The sequence below is a fragment of the Panthera pardus genome, unplaced genomic scaffold (genome assembly GCF_024362965.1).
Source record: "Panthera pardus isolate Hobbes unplaced genomic scaffold, ASM2436296v1 HiC_scaffold_13, whole genome shotgun sequence".
Lineage (NCBI taxonomy): Eukaryota > Metazoa > Chordata > Mammalia > Carnivora > Felidae > Panthera > Panthera pardus.
This window is the reverse complement of record NW_026526688.1, coordinates 41,301,805-41,323,146: the sequence shown is the minus strand read 5'-3', so window position 1 is coordinate 41,323,146 and position 21,342 is coordinate 41,301,805. Positions and strand designations below refer to the sequence as shown.

The 21,342-nt window shown below is 43.6% G+C and overlaps 1 protein-coding gene across 22 annotated transcripts in view; it reads right to left on the bottom strand.

The window, feature by feature from the left end:
* The window catches only part of ANK1 (ankyrin 1), a 219,338-nt gene that overhangs the window by 21,670 nt on the left and 176,326 nt on the right, over nt 1–21,342 (bottom strand). For 12 of the 22 annotated variants that reach the window (XM_053901037.1, XM_019440691.2, XM_053901039.1 and 9 more), the window contains 8 exons: nt 21,195–21,291; nt 20,712–20,940; nt 19,409–19,534; nt 19,170–19,289; nt 17,827–17,905; nt 17,473–17,547; nt 15,599–15,730; nt 14,634–14,780 (listed from right to left, as the gene is read on the bottom strand). In XM_053901037.1, the coding sequence (XP_053757012.1) occupies nt 14,634–14,780; nt 15,599–15,730; nt 17,473–17,547; nt 17,827–17,905; nt 19,170–19,289; nt 19,409–19,534; nt 20,712–20,940; nt 21,195–21,291 (1,005 nt within the window). Of the gene's footprint in view, nt 1–12,263; nt 12,345–14,633; nt 14,781–15,598; nt 15,731–17,472; nt 17,548–17,826; nt 17,906–19,169; nt 19,290–19,408; nt 19,535–20,711; nt 20,941–21,194; nt 21,292–21,342 lie in introns of all 22 variants that reach the window. The other 10 variants (XM_053901029.1, XM_053901036.1, XM_053901025.1 and 7 more) reach the window with 1 other exon arrangement.

Below are 21,342 nucleotides of genomic sequence, written 5' to 3'. Positions count from 1 at the left end.
GTTTTTATGTTCAGTTTTACATTTAGTCTACCATCCCTTTTGAGTTAAGTTTTGTATATGCTGATGCAAGGTAGGAATCCAAGTTCATTTTTGCTTATGAATATCCAATTGTTCCAGCCCCACTTGCAAAAATTATCCTTTATCCACCAAACTGCCTTTGTACTTTTGTTGAAAATCAGTTGTTCATATATATATATATGGATCTGTTTCTGGACTCCATTCTGTTCCACTAATTCATTCATCTTTATGACAGTACCACAACTGTAATAATTACTGTAGCTTTGTAACGAGTCTTGAAGTCAGGTAGTGTGAGTCCTCCAATTTTGTTCATTTTCAAAGTTGCCTTGGATATTCTAGGTCCTTTACATACGAATTTTAGAATGACTTTGTTTACAAAAAAAGCCTACTGGGGTTTTGATCAGGATTGCATCAAACATACAGATCCTTTAAAGGAGAACTGACAATATCAAGTCTTCTGACCCATTAACAAGGTGCACCTCTACATGTATTTAGGTCTTCTTCAACTGCTTTCAGTAATGTTTTGTAGTTTCCAATGCATAAGTCTTTCATTTTATCAGATTTTTCTCCAAGTATTTCAATGTTTTCAATGTTATTGTAAACGATATTCTTTTCAAAATTTCAATTTAAAATTGTTCACTGCTAGGATAAACAATATAGAAATTCAATTGATTTTAGATACTGAACTTGTATCCTGCAACCTTACTAAACACACTTATTAATCACTTTTTGTAGATTCCATTAGATTTTTTATATTGGTGATCTTATTGTCTGTGAATAGAGACAGTTTACTTCTATCTTTCCAATCTGGTTGCTTTGTATTTCTCTTGCTTATTGTACTGGCTAGCATCTGTATTTTTTTTTTTTAATTTTACTTAAATCCAAGTTAGTTAACATATAGTGCAATAGTGGTTTCAGAAGTAGAATTTAGCGATTCATTGCTTGCATATAATACCCAGTGCTCATCCCAACAAATGCCCTCCTTAATGTCCATCACCCATTTATCCCATCCCCCCACCCAACACCCCTCAAGCAACCCTCAGTTTGTTCTTTGTATTTTAAGAGTCTCCTATGGTTTGCCTCCTTGTTTTTATATTATTTTTCCTTTCCTTCCCCTATGTTCATCTATTTTGTTTCTTAAATTCCACATATATTTATTTTTGTCTGAAAAATATAATTTCTCTGAACCATATATTTATCTTTCTCTGATTTGTTTTGTTTAACATAATACATTCTAGCTCCATCCACCTTGTTGCAAATGGCAAGATTTCATTTTTTTTATCACCGAATAATATTCCTGTGTGTGTGTGTGTGTGTGTGTGTGTGTGTGTGTGTGTGTATACCACATCTTCTTTATCCATTCATCAGTCGATGGAAATTTGGGCTCTTTCCATAATTTGGCTATTGTTGATGGTACTGCTATAAACATTGGGATGCATATGACCCTTCAATTCAGCATTTTTGTATCTTTTGGATAAAAACCCGGTAGTGCAATTGCTGAGTCATAGGGAAGCTCTATTTTTAATTTTTTGAGAAACCTCCATACCGTTTTCCAGAGTGGCTGCACCAGATTGCATTCCCACCAGCAGTGCAAAAGTGTTCCTCTTTCTCTGCATCCTTGCCAACATCTGTTGTTTCCTGAGTTGTTAATTTTAGCCATTCTGACAGGTGTGAGGTGGTATCTCATTGTGGTTTTGATTTGTATTTTCCTGATGATGAGTGATGTTGAGCATCTTTTCATGTATCTGTGAGCCATCTGGATGTCTTCTTTGGAAAAGTGTCTGTTCACGTCTTTTGCTCATTTCTTCATTGGATTATTTGTTTTTTCAGGTGTGAGTTTGATAAGTTCTATATAGATTTTGGATACTAACCCTTTATCTGATATGTCATTTGCAAATATCATCTCCCATTTCCATTTGGTTGCCTTTTAGCTCTGTTGGTTATTTCCTTTGCTATGCAGAAGTTTTTATCTTGAGGAGGTCCCAATAGTCCGTGTTTGCTTTTATTTCCCTTGCCTCTGGAGACATATCTAGTAAGAAGTTGCTGTGGCTGAGGCCAAAGAGGTTAGCATCCCTAATGTTGAACAAAAGCAGTGAGAGTAGGCATCATTGTCTTGTTACTACGTAACATTCAGTTCATCAATTCATAAGCATTGAGTCTCTTACCATTAATGTAATGTTAGCTTTAGGTTTTTTACAGATATGCTTTATCAGGTTGAATGAATTCCTTTCTATTCCTACTTTGCTAGGAGCTTTTTGTTTGTTTTCTAACAAGGAATGGATGTTGGAATTGTTAAATACTTTTTCTGCATCTATTGTGGTAATCATATGCTTTTTCTTTTTTAGTTTATTAATCTGATGACTTACATTGATTTGTCATTTATATTCTTTTAAATTTGTTAAGGTGTGTTTTATGGCCCAGATTATGGCCTACTTTGGTGAATGCACCATGTGAACTTGAGGAGAATGTGTATTCTGCTGTTGTTGGATGAAGTAGTCTACAGATGCCAGTTACATCCAGTTGATGACGGTAGTGTTGACCAATTCTCTGCCTACTGGGTCTGTCCATTTCTGATACAGGGTTGCTGAAGTTTCCAACTCTGATAGTGGATTCATCTATTTCTCCTTGCTGCTCAGTTTTTGCCTCTCATAGTTTGATGCTCTGTTGTTAGGTACATACACGTTAAGGATTATTAGGTCTTCTTGGAGAATTGATCCCTTTATCATTATGTAATGCTCTTCATTATCTCTGATAATTTTCTTTGCTTTGAAGTCTGTTCTGTATGAAATTAATCTAGCTTCCTCTACACTCTTTTGATTAGTGTTAACATGATGTATTTTTGTCCATGTATTTACTTTTAATCTACATGTGTCTTTATATTTAAAGTGGGTTTCATGTAGACAAGATGTATTTTTTGATCCATTCTGACAGTCTTTTAATTGGTACACTTAGACCACTGACACTCAAAGTGTTTACTGATAGTTGGATTAATATCTATCATATTACTGTTTTCTATTTGTTGCCCTTGTTCTTTGTTCCTATTTTTATCTTCTACTCTTTTTCTGCCTTTTGTGGTTTTAATTGAGCATTTTATATTATTCTATCTTTTCTCCTTTCTTAGCATATTATTTATGCTTCTTTAAAAATTTTTTTTAGTGGTTGTCCTAGAATTTGCAATATACACTTCTATAGTCCACTTTCAAATAGCACTATAGCACAGGTAGTGTGAGTTCCTTACAACAAAATTATCTTAATTCCTCCCTCTCATCCCTTCTACCATTGCTGTGCTATCACTTGTTCATTTCACTTATGTATAAGCACATATATATGTGTGTGTGTATGTGTACATGCATAAGATATGTACAGAAGCATACATAATTGAATACATTATTGCTATTAAACAAACTGTAGATCAACTAAGAGCAAGAAAACTTAAATTTTTATTTAATTTTCACAATCTTTCTTTGATGCTCTTCCTAACTTTATGTACGTTCAGGTTTCTCACCTATATTGTTTTCCTTTTCTCTAAAGAACTTCTTTTAATACTTTTTGCAAGGCAGGTCTGCTGGCAACAAATTCCCTCAATTTTTGGTTGTCTGGGAAGTCTATTTCTCTTTCACTTTTGAAGTATAATTTTATAGGATACAGAATTCTATGTTGGTGTTTTTTCCTCTCAACACTAAATATTTCACTCTACTGTCTTCTTGTCTGCATGGCTTCTAGGAGAAGTCAGATGTAATATTATCTTTGTTCCTTTATGGGTAAAGTGGTTTTTTTCACTATCCCCACCCCCCCCACCCCAGAATTTTTTTCCTTTCTCTTTGACTTTGTGTGATTTGAAAATGATATGGAAAAGTATAGTTTTGGGCATTTATCCTACTGTATTCTCTGAGCTTTCTGGATCTGTGGGTTGGTGTCTGATACTAATTTGGGGTAAATTTTCAGTCATTATTATTTTTTCAAATATTTATTCATTCCTTTCTTTCTTCCCCATCTGGTATTGCCATTATATGTATGTTATACCTTCTGTAGTTGCCCCAAACTCCTTGTATATTCTATTCTTTTTTTTTTTTTTTTTTTTGGTCTTCGTTCTCTTTACTTTTTGGTTTTGGAGGTTCCTGTTGACAGAGCCTCAAGCTCGGAGATCCTTTCCTCAGCTGTGTCCAGTGCACTAGTAAGCCCATCAAAGGCATTCTTCATTTCTGTTACAGTGCTATCGCTAGTATTTCTTGCTGGTTCTTTTTTAGGATTTCCATCATTCAGCCAATCTGTTCTTACATGCTGTCTACTTTACCCATTAGAGCTCTAGCATATTCATCACAGGGGTTTTTCCTATTTTTTAAAATGTTTAGTTACTTTTTTTGAGAGAGAGATAGAGCATGAGCAGGGGAGGGCAGAGAGAAAGGGAGACACAGAATGTGAAGAAGGTTCCTAGCTCTGAGCTGTCTGCCCAGAGCCTGACACAGGGTTTGAACTCACGTACCATAAGATCATGACCTGAGCCAAAGCCAGACACTTAATCGACTGAGCCACCCAGGCACCCCAATCATAGTTGTTTTAAATTCCCAGTCTGGTAATTCCAACACCCCTTGCCATGTCTGGTTCTAACGCTTGCTCTGTCTCTTCAAACTGTGTTTTTTTGCCTTTTAGTACATCTGACACCTTTTCCTTGAAATCCAGATATGATATCCTGGATAAAGGAACTGCTGTAAATAGGCCTTTAGTAATGCAGTGGTGAAGTGTGGGGGAAGGGGAAGCATTCTATCGTCCTATGATTAAGTCTCAGACCTTTAGTAAGCCTATGCCTCTGGACTGTGAACTTGACAAGTATTACAAAAATTTCCCCTTTACTTTAGATGGGAAAAGATGGCTAGCATGGGCTGGAGTTAGGTATTTTATTTTCTTTCTCCCAAGAGGAAGGCTAGGTGACCGGAGTTGGGTAGTTCCCTCCCCCAGATCAGTTAGGCTCTGATAGTAACCCCAGGGTGTTAAGCTCTCCTTAAGTAGTTTCCCCTGAAGGCAGGCCTTGTTAAGAACAACAGTGCTCTGGCATAATTAAAAATAGTTCCTTTTCTCCTCCCCCTGCTGGAAGCACAAGGGGATTTTCCTGATAATTTACTGTGGGAAACTGGTTGAACCTCCTGGAGGTAAATCTCACAAAATTATGCACCGCCTCCCTCCCCAGACCAAGTCCCCCTGAAGTTTTTAAACTCTCAGAGTTGTCTACACTGAGCCTCCAGCAATTTGTCAGTTACAGTTCTGGTTTTCCTACTCCAGCATGGGCTCCTGAGGTGGTTTCCACTCATGAGTCTCTGCTCTGGTAAATTCATATTCTCCATATCCCCCCGTCAGACTCTCCAGTTTTGGGGGCAGCAAATTTGCCTTGTGCCCTTACCTCTCTTACAGATCCTAGAAGAATTGATGTTTCAGTCTATTCAGCTTCTTACTTGTTGGCACATACAGAGTGGCAGCTTCCAAGCTCATTACATGGAGAAGCAGATATTGATATATCTTAGAATGTTAAACCACCCTTGCATTCCTTGGATAAACCCCACTTGGTCATAATGTATTATCCTTTTACATATCCTGTTGGATTTGACTTGATAAAATTTAAATTTTTTGCATAAATGTTTATGAAGCATATTGGTCTATAGCTTTCTAATAATATTTCCCCCCCTAATATCAGGGTAATGCTGGCTTCATAGAATGAGTGGGCAAGTATTATATTCTTTTACATTTTCTACATGAAATATTTCTTCCTTAGATGTTTGGTGGATTTTACCAGTGATGCCATCTAGGCTTGCTGTTTTCTTTGTAGAAATTTTAAGTATTAATTTAGTTTAATATATATAGGGCTATTAGGGTCACGTATTTCTTTCTATGAGCTTTGATAACATATCTTTCAAAGATGTCAATTTCATCTATGCTTTCAGTTATTGGCATAAAACTGTCATAACCATCCCTTATCATCTTTTTACTATCTATAGAATTTGTAGTGACATGACCTCTCTTATTCCTGATACTGGTAATTTTTGTCTTCTCTTTTTCTTAACCAGTTTGGCTAAAGGTCTGTCAATTTTATCAATCTTTTCAAAGAACCAAAGTTTGATTTTATTGATTTCTCTAGTTTTTTGTTTTCTTATTATTTCCTTTCTTCTGGTCATTTTGGGTTTAATTTGTTCTTCTCTTTCTAATATCTTAAGGTAGAAGCTGAGGTCATTGATTTGAGAATGTTTCTCCTTTCTCATGTGGACAGTTAGTGACATAAATTCCCCCCTAAGTACTGCCTTACTGGTGTAGGATAAGCCCTGACTGGTGGGTTTTGTTTCCCTTTTTTTTTTTTTCCTTTTTGTAATGCAAGTGTCTGACCTAAGCTTTGATTGCCTATATTTCCATTTCAAAGATGGCTATCTCAAATAAACACATTGCCAACCACATGACTAGATAAAGGGCCAGGCCACCCTTCCCCACTGAATCTCCCTTGTTATGGAGACCTCAGTTGATTTCAATGACTGACCATTTGGGCCACTTGATTTTTCTTTTCTCATGCTTTAAATTCCCACTCTTAGGTTTTAAATTTACCAATAAAGAGTGAGTCCATGAAACTCTAGGCCTCCACTTTCAACCCCCAACATAGCAGAACCCTAGCCCTGAGCTTGTTCTCTTCTCTCTTTTTTTCCCCTGACAACCGTGCTGTGTGGCCCTAAGTATGCTGTGTAATTTTCAGGTTCTGTAACTAATAAATTTTTTCCCCCTGAAGTTTCTTGGTGGTTATTGCTAACGGGCATCTTGCAGTCATAACAAGAACCACATGGGCTGGTCCAGCCACAATATTAGCTATTGATAGGCTGAGTCCAACACACAAGAACTGGAATCCTATAAATTTTGATATCTTTTGTTTTTCTTTACATTCATTTCAGAATATGTTCTAATTTCTCTTTTACTCTCTTGTTTGACCCATGAGTTATTTAGAAGTGTATTATTTGGTTTCCAAATATTTAAGATTTTCCAGATTTTTTGTTATTGTTTTCTAATTTAATTTCACTGTGGTCAGAGAACATGCTTTGTATATCTCAAATGCTTTTAAATCTAAGACTTACTTTATGGTCTATAATATGGTCCATGTTAGTGTAAGTTCCAGATGCAACTGAAAAGAATATGCATGCTACTGTTATGGAGTGGAATATTTATAACTGTCAACAATAAAGGTCATGCTGGATGGTAGTGTTTTTCAAATCTTCTATATGTTTACTGATTTTTCTACTTGTTCTATCCATTATTAAGACAGGGGTACTAAAGTCTCCATTATAACTGTGGTTTTGTCTACTTGTCATCGCAGTTTTCCCAGATTTTGCTTCATGTATTTGAAAGCTATCTTACTAGGTGCATAAGTATTTAGGATTGTTATGTGCTTGAACTACTTATGAAATTATTTTCTTCATCTCTGGTAATACTCTTTGTTCTAAAACCCACTTGTTTGATATTAATACAGCCATTCCAGTTGTCTTTTGATTAGTGTTAGCACAGTTTATCTTTTCTCATCCTTTTAAGGACTTTGTGTTTGAAGAGGATAGTTGAGACTTACCTATATATTCATTATGACTATCTCTGCCTTTTCATTGGGGTATTCAGACCATTTACATTTAATGAGATTGTTAGTATGGTTAGGTTTAGGGGTGCCTGGGTGACTCAGTTGGTTATGCATCCAACTCTTGATTGTGGCTCAGGTTGTAATCTTGAGGTTCATGAGATTAAGCCCCATGTCGGGCTCTACACTGACAGTGTGGAGCCTGCTTGGGATTCTCTTTCTCCCCCTCTCTCTGCCCCTCCCTCACCTGTGTGCACATGTTCTCTCTCTCAAAATAAATAAATAAACTTTATTTAAAAATGTGTTTAGGTTTAAATCTATTACTTGCTAATTTCTACTTTCTTTGTCCCATCTTTTCTTCTTTTTTCTTCCTTTATGTCTTTTGAATTAATTGAAATTTATTATGACTCCATTTGATCTATTTGGATGAATTATTAGGTACAATTCTTTGTTTTATTATTTCAATAGTTGCTTTAAGGCTTATAATATACATCCTTGACCTATCACAGTCTACTTTGAAGTGAAATTATACCACTTGGTATATAGTATTAGCACCTTACAATAGTACACTTCTATTTTTCCCCTCTTGACTTTTTGACTTTTGTACTATTGTCATACATTTCACTTTCACATGTGTTATGAACCCAACATTATATTACTGTTATTTTTGTTTACACAGTTATCTTTTAAAGAGATTTCAATAATGAGGAAATAATGTAACTAATTAGAAAATTATGTATTTATCCTTGCAGTTAATGTTTTTGGCATTAATTCCTTCTTGGAGATCCATATTTCTGTCTGATATCATTTTCCTTCGGCCTGAAAGACTTTTATTATTTTATTTATTTATTTGTTTATTTATTTTTAAAGTAGTCTTCATGTCCAGGGTGGAGCCCAATGTGGGGCTCAAACTCACGACCCTGAGCTCAAGACCTGAGCTAAGATCAAGAGCTGGATGGATGCTTAACTGACTGAGCCACCCACATGCCCCTATTGTTTCTTTTTTAATATTGCTTGAAGCATGGGTCTCCTGGGGATGAATTTGCTTTCATTTTTGAAAGCTACTTTTGCTAGGCATACAGTTGTAGGTCAGAGATGCTCTTTAAAGATTTAGTCTACTTTAAAGATGTTGCTCCACTGTCTTTGGACTTGCATTGTTTCCAACAAGAAGTTTGATGTCATTCTTATCTTTTTAAAAAGTCTTTTTTACGTTTATTTATTGAGAGAGAGACAGAGTGCGAGCAGTGAAAGGGCAGAGAGAGAGGGAGGGAGAGAATCCCAAGCAGGCTCTAGGCCATCAGCATGAAGTCCAACACAGGTCTCAATCCCACGAACATGAGATCATGACCTGGGTCAAAATCAAGAGTCAGATGCTCAACTGACTGAGCCACCCAGGCACCACTGATGTCATCCTTACCTTTTGTTCTTTCATACATAATATGTCCCTTTTTCTTTGGCTGCTTTCAAGACTTTACCACTAGTTTGACCAATTTGCTTAAAATATGCCTTGGCATCATTGTGTCCATTTTTCTTGTACATGTGGTTCACTGAACTTCTTGGATTTGTGTAATCTTCTTGGATTAGTTTTTGACAAATTTGGACATTTTTCAACCCTTATTTATTCAAATGTTTTTTCACCCATTCTCTGTTGGAAACTATTTCCACATATATAAGGCCACTTGAAATTGTCCCATAGCTGATTGATGCTTTAAAATTTTTTTCTTGGGGCACTTGGGTGGCTCAGTTGGTTGAGCATCCAGCTTCGGCTCGGGTCATGATCTCATGGTTCGTGGGTTTGAGGCCCACATCGGGCTCTGTGCTGAAAACTCAGAGCCTGGAGCTGCTTTGGATTCTGTGTCTCCCTCTCTCTCCACCCCTCCCCTGCTCATGCTCTGTCTCTTTCTCTCAAAAATAAAGATTAAAAAAAAAACTCCTTTCTTTCTGTGTTTCATTTTGAAGAGTTTTTATTGCTATGTTGTCAAATTCCTTAATCTTTTCTTCTGTGATGTCAAATCTCATTCAGTGTATTTTTCATCCTACACATTATAGTTTCATCTCTAGAAGACTGGTTTGAGTCTTTTAAAAATATTTTCTATGTCTCTCCTTAACTTTTTGGACACCTTAAATACAGTTATAATAACTGTTTTAACATTCTTGTATGCTAATTCTAACATCTGTTTCAGTTTAGAGTTAGTGTCGATTGATTTTTCTCTTTATTACGGGTCACACTTTCCTGTCTCTCTGTATGTCTGGTAATCTTTAACTGGATGTCAGACATTGTAAATTTTACCTTGGTGGGTGTTGGATATTTCTGTATTCCTATAAACATTCTTGAGCTTTGTTCTGTTATGCAGTTAAGTAACTTGGAAACAGTCTGATCCTTTTGAGGTTTGCTTTCAAGGTTGATTAGATAGGGCTGGAGCATTGATCAATGTAGGACTAGTTACTCTCCATTTCCAGGTAAGGCCCTTTTTTGTTTCCTCTGCAATGTTTCTGAATGATCCATCTGACTGTCGGGAATAGCTGATTAATACTCAACCAAAACTTGCAGGGGACCCTCTGAAGAGCTCCAGGATTCTTCAAGCAGCTATGTTTTCTCTGGCACTGTATATCTTGGCAACTCTAGCTGCTCCTTTCTCTCTGGATTCTCAACGTCTCCTCAACCCAGGGAAACTTCTTGGATTTCTCTGCCCTATGTCATGACCTAGAAACTAGCAATTACAGAGTTTCCCTCAATTATTTCCTAGGTCCCATAGATCACTGCCTTTTGTTCACTGTGTCTAAAGTCTTGAAAACCATTATTTCCTATATTTGGCCCATTTTTTTTTTTTTGGCTTTTTTAAGCAGGAGGGTATATTCAGTCCTTAATACCTCATTTTGGCCAGCAGTGGAATGCATCCTCTTTTTTAAAAATTCATTTAAGTAACCTCAGCACCCTCGGTGGGGCTTGAAATCATGACCCCGAGATCAAGAGTCACACACTCCACTGATGGAGCCAGCCAGGTACCCCAGAAGTGGAATGCATCTTAAATAGCCCCTCAAATAATAGCCAAGTGAGTATTCTGTAACTTTTGGGAATCTCAGTAAGACCTGATAAGGACCAGGAGAGGGTAGCTCTACTGGCCACAGAATACTGGAGGCTCTTTCTTGGGTATCCTTTGGGACTTATCCTCCTTAAAACTTCCATGGTGGTCACTTCATGGAATGTCACACAAATGAAATGTGTCCACGAAGAAAACGCATGCACATCCTCTCCCAGGACTTCCTGCCTTTTCTTTATTCTGGGGCCTCTCCTCTAGTAATAATGTTTAGGGTGTATGCCTTGCTTCTCCCTCTCAGTCTCCAGAGGACACCCACTGACCTATCCACATCCTCACAAGCTTGGATCTGAGACCATAGATGGTCATACTCAGTGCCAGTGGTGATTACTATTAAGTCAGAACAATGTTCATAAGGCCTGAGCACATCGTCATGAGGATTATCTCACAAGATCTGGGATGGATCAGACTATAATAAGGTCTGCTGTGTCCCCTAGTTGAATTTTAGAAGTGCCTGTCTTTCTCACAGTCACACGTGGCTCTGCCACATGGGAGCCACCAGCCCACCCTTCAGTCTAGAGCTCTCCTCTCCAGAGTTGCATTTTGGGGAAATCAGGTAAGAGGCAACCATACATACTGCTTTGGGGCAGAGCACAGACCAGCAGTTCCTCCCTAAGTCTCCATCTCAGGTTATCCTGCTGGGTCTCTGCTAACCAAGACATAATGATCACCCTCATAGCTTAATGTTAGTAGCCAGCTAGACAAGGAAGGGCAGCCAACCTGGCCTCAGACAAAAGCCATACTCACTAGTTGTGATCAGGAGCTGACAGAAGTAAAACACATTTTCTTTCTAAGAAGACATTACTATGTGTCCAATTTATCAAACCAATGGACCTGACAAGCGTGGATGTGAGATGTCCATTTTTTTTCCTTTTATATGAGAAATCTGATTTCTCTTTTAGAAACATGTTTTTCATTCATTCATTCTTTCTTTCTTTTTTTTTCTTTTTTTTTTTTTTTTTTGCTTTATAGGCAATTTTTTTCTTTATGTATATTACCCAAGGGCCCAGGGCAGTTCCCTCTTGTGTAGGGGAAGAAAACTGGCCTTTGAACTTAAGCCCCCTTATGCTCTGACCAGGCCAGCCAGGTGTGTATGGCAGGAAGAGTCAAGAAGGAAGGAAAACAGACCTCAAGTTTCTGTTTCCCTGACAGCACAGAGCACTCAAGCACTGTCCTTTGTCCCCATGGCTTCATCAGGAGGCTCAGAGAAGCAGAGAAGCGAGGTCAGGTGCAGAGAAGGCCACGTACAGCTGTGACATCAGTGCAGAGGGCCGGGCAGGCACCCAGACAAGCCAGCATGGGCCCCTGCCCAGGAGGACACTGGAGGAACCATGGAAGGCTACTGCCTCCCTACCCTTCTATCTTTCATCCCTCCTGCTCCTTCTTTCCAGGCCAGAACCGTCTTCCCAGGACAAAGAGGGCAGGATAAACACATAGAAGCCAATTCTAGTGCCAGAAAAGGAAGAGTAGACCGAGCTAGGCATCTGCTAATGAGTGTCTGCTTGGGCCATGGTGGGGAGCATGCACGCAGGGCACACAGCCTGTGTTCATCAGCAGACCTGTTGGAGGGGGGTCTCTGAAGGGGTGACAGGGCCACACAGAGAAGCCAGGAAGCACAGAAGCATTCAGTTTGTGACGGTCTAAAAATCAACAAAGCAGGGAGAGGAATCCTTTGAAAACTTAAGTTACATTATGTTACTCTTTCCCTCCAGAGCCTCCAGTGGCTCTCCCACTTGCTACCAGTAAACCCAATGTCCTTAGGGTAGCCTGTAAGAACTGGCCTCCTGTTGCCCTCTGACCTCTGCTCCTGCTCCCTCCCCCTGTTAGCACTTTAGATGCTTCCCTCACAAGTTATGCAGTTGTTTGACTCTCCAAACAGAAGGTAAGTTCCACGAGGGCAGGGCAGGGCGTTAAGGGAGATTTGTGTGTGTGTGCTTGAGAACTGATTTATCTCCCCTGCCTAGACCAGCGCCTGGCCTGTGGTAGGTGTTCAAAAAGTACTTGCTAAATGAGCAGACCAACTAAAACAGAGCCCATTTCACCTGTCACAGAGCATGTAGAGACCCAGTCAGTCCCACAGAGGGATTCTGAACTCTGGTTAGGCGTTGGGCTCTCTAGGCTTGACTGTAGTTGTAAGTCCTGTGGCCAGTGGGAGATTCTTTTTTTTAACTGCAGTAAGAACACTTAACAGGGGATCCACCTTCTTAACTTATTTTTAATGGTCATAACTTCCTTGTTTATACTCGTGTAATTCTACGGGCCTGTGTCATCTAGGTACACGACTGGGGCACAGAGAAACAAAAACTTGCAGATTTGACTTGATAGAAACAGCACTGGGAATATTAAGAAACCCAACCAAGTGATCAGATATCACAGAGAAAAGGAGACGCATTTTGTCACTTGGATTTCCTGAAGCTTTCAGCATTTCCTCAACTGCCCTCCCTTTCTCCCTCTGTGAAAGGGAGCTGGTCTACTCAGCAGTCCCCGCAATGCTCCGGCCAGGTCCCCAAGGGACATGGGAGGGGACCACGGCCTTGAAGCCTTTATGCCGGGTCTGAAGAGTGAAAGACAACTCCTCAGGCACTCGCAGGCCCTCATGCACGCGCACACACACGCCCTCGCACACGGCCATGAGACTGGTGGGGAGGAAGGGCTAGAAGTCTTTCACGACATGCATCTGTGGAGGCAGACGGCTCCTGAACACCCGGCCGAGGTGGAGACAGTGGAGATAGGCAGTGCGAGAGAATGAGCGGACTAGAGGTCCAGGTGAGGTCAGAGGCAGAAGAGAAAGATGACAGGACGTGATCAACAGAGGAGCCCTGCACCCAGCATGTTTCAGGAGACACAGGACACGGGAGAGAGAAACGTGTAAGGGGCTTGGCATGCACAGGCCCCACCTGGCAAAAGGAGGCCCCGTGCCCAGACTGACTTAGAACTTACCGGCTCATGGCAGGTCCCCCCCGTGCCACGGGCACCTGCCCAGCATGCACGTGAGTGTGTGGCCAGGAATGGCCAGTAAACTAGCCGCTTGGGAAGCACAGACAGCGCGATGTCGCCGCCTAGGGTGACATATTTAGGCACCACAAGAAGATAGTTCATAGACTTAAAATTGTTTCTTCAAGGTCTGTAAGGAATCTTGGGAATCTGATCTAACCTGCTGACTCTAAAGAAGAGGAGATAGTTCCAAAGAGCGGGGCCTCTGCTGTTTCTGTGCCCAGTGGCTGGAGAGAGGGCAGGTGAGGGGGAAGGGGTGAGGGACCCCCAATCCCCTCTCCTTCATGCAGGTGGCTAATTTCACTGCTGCTGCAACAACACTGGTGCACAGGAGGCTGCTGTGTGGGTACTGGGGGCAAAGGTCAGGGGCCTCCGGGCTTCCTCCCCTAGGGCCTGGTCACACTGGGGGTCTGTGCCATGCTGAAGCACATTAAAAAGGATGAGAGGAAAGAGATGGAGTGAGAAAAAAGGGAGGGAGAGAAACAGAGAGACTAGACTCAAAGGAAAGAAGCCCACTTAGCCTCATAGGACTTCTAAAACACCTGCCAGCTTCACCACATCAGATCTTGGGCCAGAATCTCCATGCCCTTTGCTTCTCTACCACTGACTGTTTTACAGATGGGGACACAGGCCCCAAGAGGTGGGGCCACTGGTGGCACAGAACCATGGAGAGCCTCTGCAACATGCAGGGGTGACTCCAGCTGTTCCCTGGACTGCAGCAGGAGCCTGGAGTCTAGGGGAGCATCCGGGAGCCCCGCTGCACAGGAGTGCTCCCCTGTCTCTTTTGCTTGCCTCTGCTCTCAGCACCACCAGGGAGGGAGTTCGAGGAGACCAAACCTCCCACCAGAGGGAAAGATGGTTTCACGAAGTGTCCTGTGCTGGTGCCTGGAAGGTGGCGCCCAGCGCAGCCCCACCTCCTTCCAGGAGACACTCACCATTCATCTGGGAGGGTGACGAAGAGTAGTCCCGGTCCCTGTGTCTCCGGTCGGGTTTCAGATTGCGGCTCTGTCTGCCCGAGCCCTCCAGCATGTTCACGATCTCACTCCGGTCAATGTTGCGCAGGGCTGCGTACAGATTGTCCACTGCAGGGGGAGAAGGGAACAAGGGGCGCTGGCCAAGGGGGTTCCAATCCTCATAGACAGTGTGGGAATGTTGTGGGGTGTGGAGAAGGGAGGGAAGTGGGGGATGATTTGTTTTCTCAGCACCCCTCCTTTGTCAGAATCAAAACTACCTGCCTCTGGGGGGTGGGGGGGAAGCTTTTGTTACCCTTTGACAGATCTTTTCCAAACCCTAAGGGTGGTCAACTGCAAAGCATGGGAAGACTGTTTTTTTTGTAATCTGAGAGGAATTCTGCAAGAAATGAGAGTGAGGAGAAGAGGATACTGTCCTTTTGAGATCCTTGGTCCTCACCAGTTGATTTGAGATCCAAATGCAGACACCCAATTTCCTCTCAGTGTTTCTGAGTATGGGAATTTATTTGAGAAAGGGCTGAAAACAGGGCGACGGATCTTCCCTCCAGGTTGGAGGAAAAGATGTTCCTGTATCAGGCAGGATTTGCTCTGTTCTGAGAGGACAGTCCTCATTTGTTTGAGAAACTCAGTGAGAAGTCACATACCCTACACCTGTGCTGTCATCTCGTTCTGGTGTGTCTCTTGTCTTATTCGGGGGATGGGAAAAAGGCCAAGGCCAAGACCATCCTATCCTCTTATGATAGGACTCCCCGAGGACCCCAGGACCCTGACAGGTGTGTGTGTGAGGGGCAGAGAGACAGAGACAGCAAAAGGGATTGGCTCCAAGGCAAAGACGGCAACTGGAGCTGGAAGGCAGAAAGGCTCCGGTGAAGGGGAGGTCCTGCACGGGCTTTGGACAGAGGACGCTTCCTTAGCTTAACGGTACTGACTCTTTGCGTTTTTGCCTTCGCGGGTGACCCAGAGATTCAACAAGGCTGCACTCTGCTCCAGCAAGGAGTTGGGGTTTTCCACACGGATCCTGTTGATGTCTTCCACGCTGAACTGAAGCTCCCGAGCCAGCTCTGCAGGCAGAGAAGCAAGACTGGGTGTGAGCCCGCCTCCGGTCCCCCCAGCAGGTGCTGTGCCTTGCATCTGGCAGGGAGTACCGGGAATCAAGGAACAGTGCCCCCTGGGTTTTGGTATTCCTTCTTACCAGGAAGCAACTAGGGGAACACAGACACCTACATCTTCCGACATCCAGAAAATAGGGCAGGGATAGGAATGCTCAAAAAATCGGTATTGAATGAACGAATGAAGGAATATCTTTTCTTTCTTTCATCAATTCACATATTATTAGATGACAAGGCTGAGCCTCTCAGCAAGGTTAATGCTTATGCAAGGTCGTGGCACAAGCTAAGGCCAGAGCCAGGAGTGGGCTGAGCCTGCGGATGCCCACTCCAGTGCCGTCTGTGCCACTAACTTTCCACCAGGAAGCAGTTATCACGGGAATGCTTTTCTGTATTTACGTTTCTTCAGGGAAAGGCACTAATTACATTTAAAATGAAAATATAAGCTCCCATTTAAATGCAAGGCAATAACACAGAATGTTAGCTTTCTCCCTCCCGTTATTATTATTTTTTTTAATGTTTATTTATTTCTGAGACAGACAGAGCATGAATGGGGGAGGGGCAGAGAGAGGGAGACACAGAATCCGAAGCAGGCTCCAGGCTCAGAACTGTCAGCACAGAGCCTGACACAGGGCTTGAACCCATGGACCATGAGGTCATGACCTGAGCTGAAGTCGGACGCTCAACCGACTGAGTCACCCAGGCGCCCCACCCTCCCATTATTTTTATTGTTATTTCTCACAGGTGCTTTGGAAGGGAGAACAGCCTCAGAGTCTAATTTCAAGGATGAGGAAGACCAGAGGGAACAGTGATGGTAAGGATCAGAATGCACAGGTACACACACACACACACCAAGAAGCAGCAGTAGGCATTCTTTTTTGGCTTAAGAACGAACAGCTCCTGAATTTCTGTTGTAAATTTTTGTCACAGAGCCTTTCAGTAAGCCTTATTGCTAAGGCTTCTGAGTTTCTCTGAAGTCCTCTCCACAGGGTGACTGAGTAAAGGCAGTCCATTCATATAAAAGCTAACATAACAAGGCGGTGGGGGGGGGGGGTGGTTAAGTTATAGGTCCTGTGACTGAATAAAACGCATTTTGAGCTTTCACTTGTATTTTCCCACACACAGTGTCACTTCAGATGTGATCTACCCTTTTGTTGTCGGACTTCTGGTAGACCTCAGGTACAGCCAGAGATTACAAGTGAACAATTTTGAGCCATCTCCTTTTCTTCCTTCCTTTCCTTCAACAAAGTCAGCCTTTGAGAAAGGGCAACGTGAGTACAGGGAGGAAGAGAAAGGCAGTCATAGAGACATAGTTTTTTGTTTCTGTGCTTATTTGTTGGCTGGTTTTCCAGGGCTCTGTCACTAATTAGAGCCACTCTATTCAGCTGGATCTCAATTTTCCCATCTGTAAAATGAGGTGAACCAGATCAATTCTAAGGTCTCTCGTAATCTCAAAAGTTAATTCTTTCTTATAAAGTAAACCCAGGCAGAAAAAAAAAGAAAAACCGGGCAGGAATGGAGGAGGGTGGGAGCTTACTTTCCATGGGTATACCCAAAGGCACTGCTTGGGCAACAGACTTGCACAAGACAATCACACATCAGATGCACTGAGGACAGTAGGAAGAGGTAGAGGCAAGAAGCCGGAGGGGTACGTGTAGACTGGCAAGGTGCCTTTTGCCCCCAAGTCCCCGACTTACCCGCCCAGCTGAGGCCAAGGTGCTCTGATATAATAGCCATCTTCATATCTGCTCGGTCGGTCCCACTAAGAAAACCTAGGGAGAAGCATTGGGTTTCATTTAGCAGCCTTGGCAGGACACAGAATGGGCAGGTGTGGGTAAATGACCTCAGATGGATGTTCTGGCCCCCGGCAGACCTCTCTTTGCTGGCCTGCAAGCATTCCGTGGGGAGCAGGGCCAAAGGCTCTGCATGCTGTGCTCATAACGAGTTAAGGAAATCGCATCAACGCAGAGCTCTTGAAGGAGTGAGGGGGAGTGATGTGACCCACAACCTCCTGGGAAGGCAGTGAGCACATATCACAAAGGGGTTCATACCCAGTGACGATTCGCTGAGAATGCTGTATCTCAGGGCCAGGGGAGTCAACGTCCTCTTCCTGTCATCAGCTCCGCTCCCCTGCAGAAGAAAGATGAGGAAAGGGTGCTTTGGGCTTGGGGTTACCCCCTTGGTGGGAAGGTGCTTGGAGCCCGGGGGCTATGGGGTGGGCATGACGCCAATCCCGGCCAACAGTAAGTAGGTCTGTGTCTCTGGAGCCGCAACACAAAGAGCAGATGTGTGCGAAGAGGTGGGGGTCCAGAGGGAGTGATGAGAGTCACACACTTTATCACTAATAGTAATGGCAAGCTCACATGGCCTTTACCACGTGACAGGCCCTGTTTGATGCACACAACAGCCCCTGGGCAGGTACAATTACTATTCCCATCTCATCCATGAGGACACTGAGGCCTAGAGGGGTTAAGTAACTTGCCCAAGGCAGCTCAGCTAATGAGTGGCAGAGCTGGGGTTTGAACTTAAAAACCAGTGTTTCTTTCTGGGTTCCTTTATACTCAAAAGACCTATTTTTGGCACCAGTCCGAGGCTTAGCACTCCAGCCCTACAGAGAAGCACCCAGATGCTAGCTCTGGGTGCAGGAAATCCTCTTTTGAAAGAGAAGTGCACTCATACTCTCCCCAGACAGTAAAGAGAAATTGAGCCACGACATATGGATGTAACCTTGCTTTCTCCCTAGTTGGGCACGGAAGGCTGACAATTACAACGATGGCAGCAGCCAAACGACACCAACAAGAACATGGAGACATATGATCCCTCCAAAGTCCCTTGCGCAGTGGTGACTCAGATGCTCTTACAGGTATGGATAAATCAACATACTTGGTCAAGACGCTTTTGCTGAGCTCAAAAATCTGGGTGTTTGCAGTGGCTGAGACACCAGGGCTCCCTTCTCTGAGGGCCTGGCACCCTGGGGAAGATAAGCAAGTATATGAAAAGGAGGCCTGAAAAAGCCTATCAAACAGCTGGGTCACCTTGAGCAATGTGACACCCAGTTCTAAGCCTCAGAGAGCCCAGACGAGGGATGCTCAGGTAGACATCTTTTGGGCTCCTTCTAGCCTTCGAACAGGAATATCCTAGAGGGCTCAAGGCCCACAGTGAGAACATGCAGACCACTGTCTGACACTGGCATCTGGTCCTAGCTTTGCAGAAAGGGCCAGGGCACACTCTCCCTGCCAGGCCACCGTCAACTGTCCAGAAGACGGCAAAGAGCCTTCAAAGGCTGCTTTGTGACGGTAAGAGGTCCTTGGGAAGCACGCGCCCTTGCGTCTGTTTCGGGACCTCCTCAGGGAACCCCATCTCTGGTGAGGGTCCTCATCGGAGGGCAGCTCACCTTGGTACAGGGGGGCATGGTGATGTTCAGGTGACAGAGAATGTGCTGGGTGTCCTCATACTTCATCGCCTTGCGCAGAAATGACAAGGACCCTGCTGGTTCTCGACTGCTGTCCCTCACCTAAATTCAATCACACAAAAGCAAGATTCGGGGGGGTGCTGTTCCAGAGGCCACCAGGCTGGTTGGCTTAGAGACTTCTGCCTCCCAGAACCTTGTAGACCCAGAGGAGAGATTGGCACCTTTACAGGTATGGCCAAACGGTTCTCCCGAAACGACTGGAAGAGGAAACTCCGTTGCTGGGCAGCTTTTTTGACGGGCACCAGGTTCCCAAAGAGTTCCGCGAAAAGGGGCATTCCTTCCAAAACCTGTAGGAGAAAAGCAAATGTCATGTCCTGCCTTCAGCTTTGGTCATCTCTTTGCCAGATCATACTCATTCTACAGCATGAGACACAACCCGCCATTTGTTTTGAAAAAGGTTTTGTTCCCAAGGCTGAAATGAGGGAGGCATGCTTCCTTACATCAGAGGAATTTTTTTAAATGTTTATTTATTTTTGAGAGAGAGAGAGAGAGAGAGAGAGAGAGAGGCAGAGCATGAGCGGGGGAGGGGCAGAGGGGCAGAGAGACACAGAATCTGAAGCAGGGTCCAGGCTCTGAGCTGTCAGCACAGAGCCCGACGTGGGGATCGAACTCATGGACTGCGAGATCATGACCTGACCCAAAGTTGGACACTCAACCAACTGAGCCACCTAGGTGCCCCCTTACTTCAGAGGATTTTACAACAAGCAGGAATCTTTACCTATCCCTGGGTGGCTGATCAGGGTTGATATCAGAGTACTCTAGAACTCCACTGAAGTATCAAAATATGGCTTCCCCCCAAAAGCTGGATCTCTTTTCACACTTGTTCTGCAATGTTTAGTTTATGAGAAGTGTTGGAAGGACCATGTTATAGCATAATCTCACCCATTATTATAAGAATCCCTATTGTGTATATAATGCTTTCGACTGAGAAGTTATCATGACCCCATTTGATAGGTAAGGAAATTGAGGCCCAGAGAGAGTCAGTCCTTTGTCTAGTTTGTCCTTGAATCAGGATTAGGGGTAGGGCTCCATAGTTCCGGCCTTGTGCTTTTCCTTCTGGGCCCTCAGCCCCCCAAGAAGGCTCAGAACAGACTCCAAGGCCAGACTTTTGGAAAGGTCCTGGCTTCTTACTTGTCTTAACATGATGAGTCTCCTAGGGTCAGTAATAGGTTCAAATCTAGTCCCTGTTCCTTACCTCCTTTGTCCAGCCGCCCTCCCTGCCGCATTGGGGCGTTCCCAGAACCCTGGCATAGTGGGTAAAACTGTGGGCTCTGGTGTCAGACTACTTGGACAAATCTTTTCTCTACCCTCTACTTAGTCATGTGACCTTGGGCAGGCTACTTAACCTCTCTCAGCCTCAGTGCCCACATCTGTAAACTGGGGATGATAAAAGCACACACGGGTATGAGGATCAAGGGAGATGATGCTAGTCAAGCACTTTCACAGTACGTCCAGCCATGGTACCTCTATGTCCCTGCTCCGAGCCACCTCAATGAAGTTCTCATGCTGCTCCAGGGTCTTGTCCACTTTATCGTCTGTCATGCAGTAGCAGCGCAGACGCCCTTCCCGGGGGTCATTCATCTTGGCAAAAATGACGAACTTGGCCATGTAGGGCACTGCGGTGAGCTCCTTGTACAGCAGGGTGGCGAAGTTCACGGCTTCAGCAGTGCGAGGACAGTCTGACAGCCAAAACCTAAAAAGAGAGGGCTGATTATAAGCACGTTTCTATGGGCCAGATGGAGCACTTCATGTCCGTGCAAACAGAAGGAGCCCATAAGCCATGGGGATGGCTGCTCTAGAAAGCCTGGTGGTCAGGGTGGGGGCTTCTGTGTGGAAAGGGGAAATGGGGGGCCCTAAGCACGGGGTGGGTGGGTCAAGGCCTGGGGATAAGCCATGATCAGGGCAGCGCTGACCGCTCGGTGCAGGGCCCAGGGTTTCTGGGCTCACCTGGCAGAGACGTTGGTAGTGAAGGCGGCACACTCGTTGGCATACACGAGCTTGGTCGTCCCCGTTATGTCTTCCCACTGGGCTTGGTCTGTTCCTCCTACAACAGGAACAGAGGTGGGCTGGGGGACAGTGTTCAGGTGGCACAAAC